This window comes from Protomyctophum bolini (assembly GCF_963924005.1).
Source record: "Protomyctophum bolini genome assembly, contig: SCAFFOLD_142, whole genome shotgun sequence".
In the NCBI taxonomy this organism is placed as follows: Eukaryota; Metazoa; Chordata; class Actinopteri; order Myctophiformes; family Myctophidae; genus Protomyctophum; species Protomyctophum bolini.
Window position 1 is genome coordinate 2,501 of NW_027666214.1, and position 15,877 is coordinate 18,377.

General features: G+C 44.7%; 1 protein-coding gene across 1 annotated transcript in view; it reads left to right on the forward strand.

The window, feature by feature from the left end:
* LOC308312037 (uncharacterized protein) overlaps window positions 1-15,877 on the forward strand; it is a 33,754-nt gene that overhangs the window by 1,780 nt on the left and 16,097 nt on the right. Inside the window, 7 exon segments of the mRNA XM_080794444.1 lie at window positions 7,304-7,495; window positions 10,387-10,448; window positions 11,136-11,228; window positions 12,598-12,666; window positions 12,797-12,841; window positions 15,096-15,149; window positions 15,435-15,488. Coding sequence (XP_080650570.1) covers window positions 7,304-7,495; window positions 10,387-10,448; window positions 11,136-11,228; window positions 12,598-12,666; window positions 12,797-12,841; window positions 15,096-15,149; window positions 15,435-15,488 — 569 coding nt within the window.

Consider the following 15,877-nt stretch of genomic DNA (forward strand, 5'->3'; position numbering starts at 1 on the left):
GGCGAACCGATTCCACTTCCAACTGCCCTCCCCCCTCCTCTCTACCTCTCTCTTTCTCCCTCCCTCTTTCCATCTCTCTCTCTCTCTCTCTCTCTCTCTCTCTCTCTCTCTCTCTCTCTCTCTCTCTCCCTATGTCTCTCTCTCTCTCTCTCTCTCTAATTACTACCACATGTACAGGGTAGATCGCTCAGAGGAAACTTCTACTCTTGGCACCACAACAGATCTGTGGGCGAGACGACCCCCCCCCCCCCTCCCTCCCTCCATTTCCTCTGATCTCAGCAGTCCGGCACGCTAGGCCTATACTGAGCCCTGTGTCCACGTAGCATTATGGTCTGGCCTGGACCTTTACCTAGCATGGTCTGGCCTGCAAAAGCATGGTCTGGCCTGGAACTTTACCTAGCATGGTCTGGCCTGGAACTTTACCTAGCATGGTCTGGCCTGGACCTTTACCTAGCATGGTCTGGCCTGGAGAAGCATGGTATGGCCTGGAACTTTACCTAGCATGGTCTGGTCTGGTCTGGACCTTTACCTAGCATGATCTGGTCTGGACCTTTACCTAGCATGGTCTGGTCTGGACCTTTACCTAGCATGGTCTGGTCTGGAACTCTACCTAGCATGGTCTGGTCTGGAACTCTACCTAGCATGGTCTGGTCTGGAACTTTACCTAGCATGGTCTGGTCTGGACCTTTACCTGCATGGTCTGGTCTGGCCTGGACCTTTACCTGCATGGTCTGGTCTGGCGGTCTGTTCTGGTATACTGTCTGGTCTTTCAAAAATAGCAGATCTACAAGTTCGAGTACGAGCTTGTAGATCTGCTATTTTTCAACAGCTAAAGTATAACATATCACTTGAAACACCTAAAAGGGTTCCCGTCCTGAGTGGGTTAATAATAATAATGGAAGGATATTTGTCTTGGCAGTCTGTTCATTGGCTCATGGCATGTCCAGGTTATTGATGGATGGATTGATTAATTGATTGAATACTGTAGTCCATGAGCAGTTTGCAGAATGGAAACAAAGTGCTTCATGGGGTTATAAATCCTCTGTATTGAACTGTACCTTACGGTCCTTCCTCTTCAACTCTGGTACGACTCTACGTAGCCTGCTCTGGTACGACTCTACGTAGCATGCTCTGGTACGGCCTGGTACTTTTACCTGAAAGTATAGTTTAAATTACTGTCCTCTTCAATTCATATTCAATCATTGCCAGGTTTTTGATTGATTGATTGAATAGTTTACTCTGCATAAAACCTCCCAGTAAAGTCCAGTGCAATAGAAGTTCTGATGAGAGGATTTAAACCCAAAGCACTATGGCTTGTTTCCATTGTGGTCCTTTGTACTCAATTCATATGCAATATTACGTGGCATTGCGCAGCCATTGCCACGCATTGCATGGAAATGCGTGGCATTGACTATTGTTATTGTATATTGCCTGGTATTACGTGGCATCCAGCTATTGCCTGGTACAGCGTGGCATTGCCAGACATTGTGTGGCATTGTGTGTCATTGCCAGACACTGTGTGGCATTGTGTGGCATTGCCAGACACTGTGTGGCATTGTGTGGCATTGCCAGACATTGTGTGCTATTGCCAGAAATTGTGTGGCATTGTGTGGCATTGCCAGACATTGTGTGGCATTGTGTGGCATTGCCTATTTTTATTGTATATTGCCTGGCGTTACGTGGCATCCAGCATTGCCAGACATTGTGTGGCATTGCCAAACATTGTGTGGCATTGCCAGACATTGTGTGGCATTGCCAGACATTGTGTGGCATTGCCTATTGTTATTGTACATTGCCTGGTATTACGTGGCATCCAGCTTTGCCAGGCATTGCGTGGCATTGCCTCTGGGAGGGGCTGAGAACAGCTGATCTACAAGCTGCTGGAGCCTGTAAACCATATGGCTTGTAGATCTATACAAGCTCACAGCATGCCACGTTGTGAGCTTGTAGATCTACAAGTGTAACACCTGGGATTCGAAACCCAGGTCTCCCCATTACGTGTATCTGTGCAAAGCCAACATCTTAACCACTCATCCAAAGGGATATCGCTGTGACTCTGGGGGGAGATGTTAGACTTCACAGACTGAGGCTGTGAACCAACTCTGATACACAAGCTCACTACGTAGTGAGCTTGTAGATCTGTTATTTCCTCCCATAATAGAAGGGTCCATGTGGTTAACCACTGAAGCCATGTGACGTGTCACCGCAAAACTAGCAGAAACAGTGGATCTACAAGCTAAACTTTTCTGGCTTGGTTTACACTGCTTAATGTATATTGACTATATGCAGACCGCGGCCATCTTGGTTTACACTGCTTAATGTATTGACTATATGCAGACCACGGCCATCTTGGTTTACACTGCTTAATGTATTGACTATATGCAGACCACGGCCATCTTGGTTTACACTGCTTAATGTATTGACTATATGCAGACCACGGCCATCTTGGTTTACACTGCTTAATGTATTGACTATATGCAGACCGCGGCCATCTTGGTTTACACTGCTTAATGTATTGACTATATGCAGACCGCGGCCATCTTGCTATCATAGTTTGGAAGCGCCCGTTATCAGTAAAGCAACCTCCTGCTGCCTCCTGCATTATGTGCAAATTCTAAACAGGTGGTACGCATGGGCTGTTCAGTGACATACAACGAGCACTTCCAAACTCCAAAAATAATCACCTGCAAGGAATTTCTTCACACAAAGTAGCTCATAACATGCCTACAGTGGATTTGTATTAAACAAAAGCTCGGCAGATTGAAAGCGGATAGATAATTCAAGCTTTTCGTACAGCGGTATATTGTTGGTGAGTTTGATGTTGTTTAATACAATCAGATAGGACTTTTGTGTGTGGAGTTCTGTGTCAGGGGCCTTTTGTGGCAGTTCTGGACAACCGTGGGTCCGACGGACTCGACACCGGGAACTGCACCACCTGTGGGAGGTGTGGAACGCGTGTGTCGAATTTGAAGTCTGTTAGGCGAACGGTTCTCGAGTTACATGGATTACAGCCGTACGTACACACACACACAGACAGACAAACGCGCTTCGGCACGCAGGCCTTCGTCAGTGTCAAAATACAATTTGACACTGACGAAGGCCTGCGCGCCGAAACGTGTTTGTCTGTCTGGTATTACTGCTGCTGCGGAGCACTATCACTATTAAACAAAGACTCTTACTCGACTGAGAGTGCGGATTGTATTCATTTTCTATATGTTCTCTTTGAATCTGCACCCAGCACACGCCTGAAACTATATATAACACTGTCGGAGTACATCGGGCCTTTTCCCTTGAAGAGTGAAGGTACATCATAGCTGAGAGAATGCAGGATAAGAGTGATCATACCACAGGTCGTTTCGAGGAAGAAATCTGATTGGTTGAAAGAGCCTTCTAGCCGTGGTTCAAACGAGCACCACTCCACACCTAATCAAAACAAAGAATCCAGCTGCTCTGTTTTCCCAGAGCGCAGCAAACTCGGTGGCTAGGCTAGCTAGTTTCTTGGGACATTTGTGGTCGTAGTGACTACATCGGCCATTAAAAAAATTGGTTTTTTCAGCGATTTTCTTAGTTTTAAGGGTAATTGTATAATTACAATATTACACGAGAGGGTGTGGTTTAACGTGATTATTGCCACTTCAGTGATGCTTGCGGAACTCGACTATGTCTCATTCCTGGCCGCATCACTGTCGTGGCAATAATCACGTTAAACTACACCCTCTCGTGTAATATTGCTTAAATCTACATCATAGCTGAGAGACTGCAGGCTATCCAGACTTCATCAGAGGCTGATGACGTCTGGACTGTCTGTCGATTATTATGTAGGTTCACTCCTTGCCACTGTCTGCGATCCAGTATCATTGTTTTTCATGATGTTATTTAAATTAATATCGTACCAGAAGTCGGTAGAAAAGTCATTCATAGGAACCTTCATGTTGCTTCATGTATTCAGGCTCTGGTGAGTCAATGGAAAGCAGCTGCTCACGCACACGCACATGTGCACGGCTGCACGCACATGTGCACGCACACACACACACACACACACACACACACACACACACACACACTCGTGTTAAACATCATATTTTCCGTAACGACGTTAGCAGAACCACTGGGAGGGTTTTTGGGGCTTTGGGCTTTTTTCTTCCAGACTGGATTCCAAACACGAAGGCTAAACTACATCATCTAGTGTTTAGGGTTTGAGTCAGAGACAGACATGAACGATCATCTAGTGTTTACAGTAACGGAAAAGGTTTTTACAGTAAAGGTTTTTACAGTGAGTCACGCGTTACAGCGTACTGGGTTTTTACTGAAGACTAAAGATTAGATTTTACAACGCAGACATTTAACAGAAAACTACTATCTTATCGACCGCTGGGCGAGAAAATAACACCAGCTCAACTTTAACTGAAGTCTCTCTCTCTCTCTCTCTTTTGTTTTCTTCAGATGAACTTTTAGCTTTTTACTTGTAGTGACCCATCATCTTTCAGCCCCCTCCCCCCTCTCTCTCTTTCTCTCTCTCTCTCTTTCTGTCTCACACGTGCACACACACACACACACACACACACACACACACAGTCACACACGTGCGTGTGTGTGTTGTGCATGGTTGGTGTTCTGCGTTGAGGTATTTGCAACCTTTCTTTACCCTCAAATAATTCATGTTTCTGCCTCTCTAAACTGTGACAGAGGAAACAGCAGCGCTCTCTCTCCCTCTGTCTCTATTTCTCTCTATCTCTCTCTCCCTCTGTCTCTCTCTCTCTCTCTCTATCTCTCTCTTCCTCTGTCTCTCTCTCTCTCTCTCTCTCTCTATCTATCTCTCTCGCTCTCGCTCTCTCGCTCTCTCTGTATCTATCTCGCTCTCGCTCTCGCACTCTCGCTCTCTCTGTATCTCTCTCTCTCTCTCTGTATCTCTCTCTCTCGTATCTTGTGTTGAGAACAACAGTTATAAGTTGGAGTTGTTTCAGTGACCGTATATGAGCTGAATAAGAGATAAAACACACAGTACTCACTCTTAACGTTCTCAACTAAATCAAGGTGCCTGAAGCAGGTCTTGGACTGAAACGTTATGTTTCTGCAGATTATTTAATTCTGTGTATATAGTATACATACAGCTATAAGCCTTCAGCATAGCAGTGGCGGCCATGTTGGAGTGCCACACATAGAAAGCCATGCAGGCTCAGTTCAGCTTTAAATAATTTACATTAAAAACGTTGAGAAAGCTCTCTGGGAAATATGATGACCGGGCTCTGGATCAGATCTGTGCCACGTACTGTACATCCAGAGTGTAATCTGCATGTGTTTAAGTAAGTCTTAAACACAAACGAGTCTCATGGAATCTGATTTGGATCATGTTGTTGCATTCAGACTGAGATCAGATCTCCTCAAATCACAGTGGAATCAGATGTGAAACCTCCTCTGGATGTAAATGTGACTCATTGGGGGAAAAACACATCAGATTCCATCATGTGACCTTTATGTGACCTTTGTGCATACTTAAACAAACCGGATTTCAGTCTGGATGATCAGACTGCCAGGTGTAAATGGAGCCTCAGACCCTCTACTGTATTTAGGATAACTGTACTTGGTGCCTTTCTTTTTCAGCCTTATTAAACATAATAACTTTAACATACTGATTGCCTTATTTCTGTCCATGCTAAACCCCCTCTATGCCTGTTTTACTATTTAAAAAGAAATCACACCTGTGTGAAGTGAGGGGCTGAATTGTGATTGGCTAGCCCATTGACGTAAACATGTGACGTAAATTCTCCTTTCATGACAATGGCTAATAGTTAAAATGATCGATCTACAAGCTCACAACCGTCTGATGTAGATCTACAAGCTCAAAACGTGCTGATGTAGATCGGCTGGTTGAACTATTTTAAAATGTTTTTCATGATAGTAAAAAAAAAGTAAAGAAGTTTAGGGACAAGGGAAAGAGTCACTGGTGAAAATAGAACCCCAAGTCCCTTCACCAAAAATATCAGATCTACAAACTCACAACGGGACTATTTGTAGTGAACGTTTCCCCCAGAATAGTGATGATATTCTGGGTTCAAGTTGTTCAACGTGGGAAAATGTGATGAAACTTTCTTTACTTTTCATCATCTTACTACTCTGATCTGCCTCTAGTTCCTCTCTAGATTACTCTGATCTGCCTCTAGCTCCTCTCTAGATTACTCTGATCTGCCTCTAGCCCCTCTCTAGATTACTCTGATCTGCCTCTAGCCCCTCTCTAGATTACTCTGATCTGCCTCTAGCCCCTCTTTAGATTACTCTGATCTGCCTCTAGCCCCTCTCTAGATTACTCTGATCTGCCTCTAGCCCTGCTCTAGATTACTCTGATCTGCCTCTAGTCCCTCTCTAGATTACTCTGATCTGCCTCTAGCCCTTCTCTAGATTACTCTGATCTGCCTCTAGCCCCTCTCTAGATTACTCTGATCATGCCTCTAGTCCCTCTAGATTCCTCTGATCTGCCTCTAGGCCCTCTCTAGATTACTCTGATCTGCCTCTAGCCCCTCTCTAGATTACTCTGATCTGCCTCTAGACCCTCTCTAGATTACTCTGAGCTGCCTCTAGCCCTCCTCTAGATTACTCTGATCTGCCTCTAGACCCTCTCTAGATTACTCTGAGCTGCCTCTAGCCCCTCTCTAGATTACTCTGATCTGCCTCTAGCCCCTCCCTAGATTACTCTGATCTGCCTCTAGCCCTGCTCTAGATTCCTCTGATCTGCCTCTAGCTCCTCTAGATTACTCTGATCTGCCTCTAGTCCCTCTCTAGATTACTCTGATCTGCCTCTAGCTCCTCTAGATTACTCTGATCATGCCTCTAGCCCCTCTCTAGATTACTCTGATCTGCCTCTAGCTCCTCTAGATTACTCTGATCATGCCTCTAGCCCCTCTCTAGATTACTCTGATCTGCCTCTAGCCCCTCTCTAGATTACTCTGATCATGCCTCTAACCCCTCTCTAGATTACTCTGATCTGCCTCTAGCCCCTCTCTAGATTCCTCTGATCTGCCTCTAGCCCTGCTCTAGATTACTCTGATCATGCCTCTAGCCCCTCTCTAGACCAGAAGCAACACAAGGGTTTCAGCGTTGGTCCCAGACGTGAGGTAATGGTGTCCTGTTGCCAGTAGTTCCACGTAGACACATTAACTTCATGTGGGTCGACTCACAAGCGTCTGGTTGCGATGGGGCTTGGATGGCGACCCATCGGTGTGGTTTGGGCTAACGGGGGAGAAAAGCCTTTGGATTACCAATACAGGTCCATTAAAATATCCTCTCTTCTCTCCCCCCTCCCCTGCAGGGTCAGGCTCCAGCTGTACTCTGGATGGTCAGGTTTATGCAGACCGTGATGTGTGGAAACCAGAGCCCTGTCAGATCTGCGTGTGCGACAGTGGAACAGTGATGTGCGACGAGGTCATCTGTGAAGATACGTCCGACTGCCCCAACCCCGTCATCCCCCACGACGAGTGCTGCCCCATCTGCCCCGACGATGGTAAACACACACACACACACACACACACGCCCGCAAGCACGTACACACACACACACACACACACTCACACACCCCGAACAAAGCGATGCACCCCAACACGTACCCAGACAGGGTTGGGCATCATCAGTGGTCCTTCAGTCCCTGGCAGTGATGGTCACTATCAGAGAGACGTCTGTCTGTCTCCATGATGTCTCCATGGTGTCTCCATCATGCACACAGTGTCTCCATGTGTCTCTGTGAGGGACTGATGGACACAGTGTCTCCATGTGTCTCTGTGAGGGACTGATGGACACAGTGTCTCCATGTGTCTCTGTGAGGGACTGATGGACACAGTGTCTCCATGTGTCTCTGTGAGGGACTGATGGACACTGCAGTGTCTCCATGTGTCTCTGTGAGGGACTGATGGACACAGTGTCTCCATGTGTCTCTGTGAAGGACTGATGGACACAGTGTCTCCATGTGTCTCTGTGAGGACCGACCTGTCAAGGAGACAAGACAGAAGGAGCATGTTGGTTCACAGGTCACATGGTTCAGTGACCTCTGACCTGTGTTACTTTTGTTGATGAGACTAAAACACTAGGGGCTCCGTCCTCGTCACCGCTAAACCTCTTATCCATAAACTTATTTTGCCTTTTTTTTTTAATAGTTCAAATGCCCAGTGTACAAGCTCACAACGTGTCAATGTAGATCTACAAGCTCACAACGTGTCAATGTAGATCTACAAGCTCACAACGTGTCAATGTAGATCTACAAGCTCACAACGTGTCAATGTAGATTGGCTAGTGGAACTATTCAAAAATGTTTTTCAAAATAGTAAAAAATGCAAAGAAGTTTAGGGATAAGGGGTTTAGCGGTGACGTAAATACATTCTAAAACCTGCTGTCAAAATGACCAGGGTCAGTGACAGACTAGCCTCGGAAACCCAGACATTTTTATTTCCAGGGTGAAAAGAAACGGTCTGGGTACCTGTATACAGACAGGGTTAGGGTCCATAGGTGGACCCCAGGCTACCTGTTTAGTTTAATGTCAGCTACTGTGTGTCTACGTCACCACATAGACACACAGCTGACGTTAAACTGTACAATATTTAGCGCTGTAACGTTTGGATTTGATTGGACGTTCACACTCTGTCACATTCCATTCCGATTGGCCACGTTTGACTGTGACAACGTTGGTTGGAGACGGTCCCATTCAAAATGGTGAATGTCTGATTGGTGTGAGACTTTCAGTAGGTCATGGAATATATGTTTCAACTCAGCCTCATGGTGGCGCTATAACACAGCCCTGGGTAGGAAACCTAACCCTGCCTAGCCAGGGCTGTGTTTTATAGCGCCACCATGAGGCCGACCCAGGTACATTCTATTTTTATTTTCATGAGCAGCTGTAGTTCTATGTTTCTCCCCTGGGATTGATAAATTATTTACATTCCGTACACACACACACACACACACACACACACACACACACACACACACACACACACACACACACACACACACACACACACACACACACACACACAGTGTTGTATAATAAATAATATTACTTTTTTTCATTCCGTCTTTAGTTCTTTTAATCTCTGCCAACGTTTTTACAAAATGTCTCGTCAATGGTCTTCCCTCTAGCGCCACCATCAGGCCAAGCTTACAAATGAACACGTCCGGGGAGATTCCCCTGCATGTTAGCTTTATTTACATATTTACTATCTTTATTGATTTGAATCTTTATTTTACAAAATGTGACAGTTTCTTACTGAGGCATTGATTTTTTTTTTCAAGTCATATGAAAGCAGGGAATCCTAGCTTCAAATTGACATGTTGGTTGTTCAGTTTGACCCACCAGTTTTGGAGATATGGCTTATAGAGTAATGTCTTGCAGAGAAACAGCGAGTTGACAAAACAGGCTTGAAAGGTTCACTTCTGTGGTCTCTAACATTACACCTAGCTACATGTTTAAGCATTTATTTCATATTTACATGTCTTCTGTGGTCTCTAACATTACACCTAGCTACATGTTTAAGCATTTATTTCATATTTACATGTCTTCTGTGGACTCTGACATTATACCTATAGCTACATGTTTAAGCATTTATTTCATATTTACATGTCTTCTGTGGTCTCTAACATTACACCTAGCTATATGTTTAAGCATTTATTTCATATTTACATGTCTTCTGTGGTCTCTAACATTACACCTAGCTACATGTTTAAGCATTTATTTCATATTTACATGTCTTCTGTGGTCTCTAACATTACACCTAGCTACATGTTTAAGCATTTATTTCATATTTACATGTCTTCTGTGGACTCTGACATTATACCTAGCTACATGTTTAAGCATTTATTTCATATTTACATGTCTTCTGTGGACTCTAACATTACACCTAGCTACATGTTTAAGCATTTATTTCATATTGACGTGTCCATTTCAGCTCTGACATTTATCTCAGACATGCTCTAGTATGTGAAGAGTCTGCCTGTGCTATGAACTCATTTTGGAGTCCTGAACAGTTAGTCTTGCTGCCATGACTGTCTCTGTATCAACAAGAGTCACAAATATTGAGATAAAGATTCATTCCAATCACGCCAGCAAAACACAATCTGACTCTTCACTCTTCAGTGTGTTTGTGTTTGTTTACACAAACACTACAAGCTGGGCATGGGAGCCCCTCATGGGAGTCCCTCATGACAGCCCCTCATGGGAGCCCCTAATGGGAGCCCCTAATGGGAGTCCCTCATGGGAGTCCCTCATGGCAGTCCCTCATTGCAGCCCCTCATAGGAGCCCCTCATGGGAGTCCCTCATGGGAGTCCCTCATGGGAGCCCCTCAAAACAATGATGCTCTTTGTTGTATGTTATGTAATAAATGTTAATTTCCTGTCAATTTCTTCAGGTTTCCCCCAGGAGCCCCAAGTCGAGGGACCCAAGGGAGACCGTGGACCCAAAGGAGAGAGGGTAGGTCCATGTACAGCAGTGATTTTGGCCCCATACACTAACCCCACCGCCCCCCCCCCCCCATAGTCCATATTCCAATGCAAATATAAGATAATTTTGAAAACAATAATGATTGGTCATAGTCATGTGATCCAGTGGAATACCTTCCCTGTGATGTCATAGTCATGTGATCCAGTGGAATACCATTAGCTACTGTACAGTTGGAATGCATGTGATGTAATTAATTATTGTACTGAGTACGACAGGAAGACTAACAACACTAAGTGAGTACTGAGTACAGATAGCAATACGACAGGAAGGCTAACAACACTAAGTGAGTACTGAGTACAGATAGCAATACGACAGGAAGGCTAACAACACTAAGTGCACCAACTACGACTTTAGACTCACTGACTTATTGGTGAATCCCAAAGGTCAAAGTACTCTTGGTGATTTTGACCTCAAGCTGCCATTCAGGATGGAACATAATATCCGTTTGGATTTGAGGAGAAGTGGTTTGATGAGGACCTTTAACCATCTCTACCTGAGAACACCAACCATCTAACCATGTGACAAGCCTAACCACAGACCTTCTAACCATGTGATAACAGACTATCTAACATCAAACCATTCTCTATCTGAAAACAACAACCATCTAACCATGTCAAAGCCTAACCAGGGTCTTATCTAACATCTCCATGTCTCCAGGGTCTTCCCGGTTCTCCCGGCAACGATGGAACCCCCGGCAGGAATGGAAACCAAGGACTTCCAGGACCCCCCGGACCCCCTGGCCTAGGCGGAGTAAGTACTGTTACTGTACCCCCCCCCTCAATCTGACCTCTGACCCCTAGAGACCCCCAAATACTGTACGACCCCTCAACTGTGACCTCTGACCCCTAGAGACCCCCAAATACTGTACGACCCCTCAACTGTGACCTCTGACCCCTAGAGTACTGTACCCATAGAGTACTTTACTCCCCCGCTATTCATGTCCGTGGAAGTTGCTCAAGCACCCGGGAGAACCATCTCAGAACGTCTACTTCCGCATTTGACCACCAAATGTTGGTGGTCAAATGCGGAAGTGCAACCGAGCGCTCCAAGCCCAGCAGCACGGGGTTTTCCGGTCATGGATCCACGGGTCCGCCTGCAGTCCCTCCTCTTACCACTTCAACGTTGAAGAGCCTCACTGGGGCCTTGACTGTACCCCCCCCCCCCGCCCCCCTCAATCTGACCCCAAGAGACCTCAAATACTGTACCACACATCCCGTAGAGTGTCAGTGTCAGACCCTGCGATAACTGACCGCTGATATAGGCCGTGTTAGGGGTGTGTGTGTGTGTGTGTGTGTGTGTGTGTGTGTGTGTGTGTTGAGTAATACACAGATGTTAATAACTAGCATTATTGTTCTATGCAGAACCGCTGCAGTTCCCCAGATGCCCACAAGGTGGCATAACAGTTCCCTGTTCCGCTTCATTTCCCCATAGTCTTGTTTCATTGGCTCAGAAACAGATGCATTATGACATCATTATCTATGACATCATGCATTATGACATCACTCTCTATGACATCATGCATTATGACATCACTCTCTATGACATCATGCATTATGACATCACTCTCTATGACATCATCCATTGTGACATCATGCACGTGGGAGAAACACATGCCATGATGTCACAAAATGGGAGGTGTCATGTGGTATAAATCCCAGCCAATCAGAACCAGAGCTGTGAGAACCTGATCTGGAACATGACACATGTATGCCCCCTCCTGGACACCTGGGGTACTGCAGTGTATGCCCCCTCCTGGACACATGGGGTATTGCAGTGTATGCCCCCTACTGGACACCTGGGGTACTGCAGTGATGTGATTGCTGTCTGGAAGAAACCAAATAACTAATATTTTTTTTAGGCTTTATTCTTTATTTTCCAGTTCAGTTCTATTGATCTATATGATATGACTGGACTGTTCATCTGTGTGTATGAATGACTTGAAATTATTTGAGAACAGATGTCGCATATATTTAACAGTCGTATATATTTACATCTCATCTGGTTGTCAGATGTTTAGAAACTGTATTTCTGTATTGATCATATTGTATAATTCTAACTGTATTTCTGTATTGATCATATTGTATCATTCTAAATTTATTTTATTGTGTTTTCGTTTCAGAACTTCGCTCCTCAGATGTCTGGTGGATTTGATGATAAGTCAGGAGCCATGCCTGTTCCCGGACCTATGGTACACGCACGCACACACACACACACACACACACACACACACACACACACACACACACACACACACACACACGCACACACACACACACACACACAAACTGACGTTCTCTCTCTCTGTGTTTGATTGACAGGGCCCCATGGGATCCCGTGGACCCCCCGGCGCTCCCGGTTCAAGTGTAAGTACACCACTTCCTGCTTCCTGTTTTACCAAACCTCGGAGCGTATGAAAGGAAGGGACGCCGGGGATGGGTGGCAAATCTAACGCACCGGAAGTGCCATGACATGGATGGCAGTGATGGAGCTGTGATGGAGCAGCCAATAGTTCCATCATGAATACAGTGATGGAGCTGGAGCAGCCAATAGTTCCATGAATACAGTGATGGAGCAGGAGCAGCCAATAGTTCCATCATGAATACAGTGATGGAGCAGGAGCAGCCAATAGTTCCATCATGACTACAGTGATGGAGCAGGAGCAGCCAATAGTTCCATCATGAATACAGTGATGGAGCTGGAGCAGCCAATAGTTCCATCATGAATACAGTGATGGAGCTGGAGCAGCCAATAGTTCCATCATGAATACAGTGATGGAGCAGGAGCAGACAATAGTTCCATGAATACAGTGATGGAGCTGGAGCAGCCAATAGTTCCATCATGAATACAGTGATGGAGCTGGAGCAGACAATAGTTCCATCATGAATACAGTGATGGAGCTGGAGCAGCTCACGAACAAACTATTTATGAACCATTGAGACTTTGTCTTATAATCGGTTCAGGATTATAAAAGAAGACATAATTATCACAGGTTGTTTTCTAACCACTTGCTTTTCGTGCACAGTGCATCATTTTATGAGGATCTAAACAGCAGCAATCATTTCTGTTCCCGGGGTATCGCGAGATTTGGCTGCCAGACAGGAAACTGTGGACAGTCTTGCGATACTTGGTACGTTCAGAAAGGTACATATTGCTCTTTAGATGCCTCTATAAAATTCCACAGTGTACACATCGAAAAGCAACACAGCAGACAATAATGTGTTATATCTTCTGTTATTTCCCAGAAGCGATTACTTTACAAAGGTCTCAGTCGTTCAGACATAGTGTTTATTCATATTCTCTTTACATTGACTCCAGTGTATGTAAATAGTGTTTGACTCTAGTGTATTCCAGAGTTGGGCAGCAGAGGGCAGCAGTTTGCCACCCAGGGTGAATCTAGTTAGGTATAGTTAGCTAACTAACTAGCTAACTAACTATTCCAGAGTTGGCCAGCAGAGGGGCAGCAGTTTGCCACCCAGGGTGACCAATCTGCCGTCTGGAATTACAGAGAGAGAGAGAATGAGGAGAAAATGACCTCAGTGACCTTTCCTTTCATTTGTTCCTAACTCTCTTAGGAGAGTGACACGCTTTGATCTCGCCGCAAAGCGGGTGCCTAGGGGCGATAGTTCCAAACATTGCTCCTATGGCTGGAACTATCCCATTGAGATAGAATGAGCACTCCCGCATTCCATTGTTACAATGAGAGTCAACGGGAGTGTCATTACTCTCTTACTAGATTACTCTGGTTCTACCCTCCTATGTCACTTCCTGTTTACAGTGCTCTCCCTGTTCTTCTTCCACTTCCCAGGATGTTTTTATTTTTATTTATTTTCCTGTCATTGTTATGATTAATATGTCACACCTATGATGTGACAACGAAGCTGATTCTTCAATATTTATTCTAGATAAGAATCTGCCAGATATGACAGATAAATATGACTTTTCAACACTTTAGTTAGCGGGAATCTGGCCATCACCACACCTTCCACCTCGGAAGAAAGCCTGGTTTTGGAAGTTGGAGTTGTAATAAAAATAAAAGGCTTTACCAAACAAACTATTTATTCCACGACGTACTTGAAGAAGTGTGACAGATTCATAACGTATAAAACGTGTCAGATTCATAACGCCGCATCAAGGCTTTTATTTTAGGTGTAAATCCTAAAATTATGACGCAGGGAATTGTTTGGCCTAATTCTGATTCTGCTTTGGGGTTTCTGACGACTAGAAATCAGACTCTAAAACATCACCCCCTCCCCACCGCGTCATGATACCCAAATGAAATGGAATGCCACCCAGGTAGGCAATGCCCAAATGGAATGCCTCTCAGTCCAGGCTAAGTTAGCAGTAATATATTCTTCACAGTGGATACGTGGCTATTTGTCTCCCCCTAGTGGACTAGTATTATAATACACTACTACACACAAAATCAGAATCAGAATCATCTTAATTGTCACATCGCAGTGGCTGAAATGTGTTTTAGTAGATACTAAAACACATACTAAAAACATACTTGTTTTTAGTCCATAGTTTTTTTGTGCAGTTTGTTTGTGTGTGCACAGTTCCCAGTCCATGGTTCTTCATAGTTATAATGGATATGTGTGTCTCTGTCTCCCCCTACAGGGACCTCAGGGATTTACTGGCCCTCCTGGTGAGCCTGGTGAGGCTGGTGCTTCTGTGAGTATTATTATGATTATTGTTATTTTTATGATTATTGTTAATATTATGATTAGTGTTATTGTTATGATTATTGTTATTGTTATTGTGTGTGTGTGTGAGGATCCTTGCATGGTTGCCATCGGAGGAAACACACATACTATTAAAATACACGCAGTCTGGTCTTGTAGCCTCGCCTTGTGTTTATTTATTCGCCATGTGAGCGTACATGCTTACAAACACTCATACTCTCTCTCTCGCTCTCTCTCTGTGTCTCTATGTCTCTCTATCTCTCTCTCACTCCAGGGCCCAATGGGACCTCGTGGTGCAGCTGGACCTCCTGGCAAGAACGGAGAGGATGTAAGAACACTGTGACCGTTGACCTTTTGACCTCTATATGAATGAATGGCTTAATTAATTAACTCTTTTATTAATTAAAAGCATCATGAGTAGCCTCTGGATGATTGGATGAAAATCTGTATTGAAAAATGTTCTCCCAAAAGTCAAGTAGTTCACTACTGTCGCCACATGGATAGGAAAACTACACGCGCCAAGCAAGCAGCCAAGCCAACCTATAATGAACTTGTAGACCTGCTATTATGTCTGTCTGTGGTCTCTCTCTCTCACACACACACACACACACACACACACACACACACACACTCTCTCACGGGTGGATATTTTCAGACGCGACACTCATGATTGCAGAGTTTTTTTTTTTAAATACCTCTCTCTCTCTCTCTCTCTCT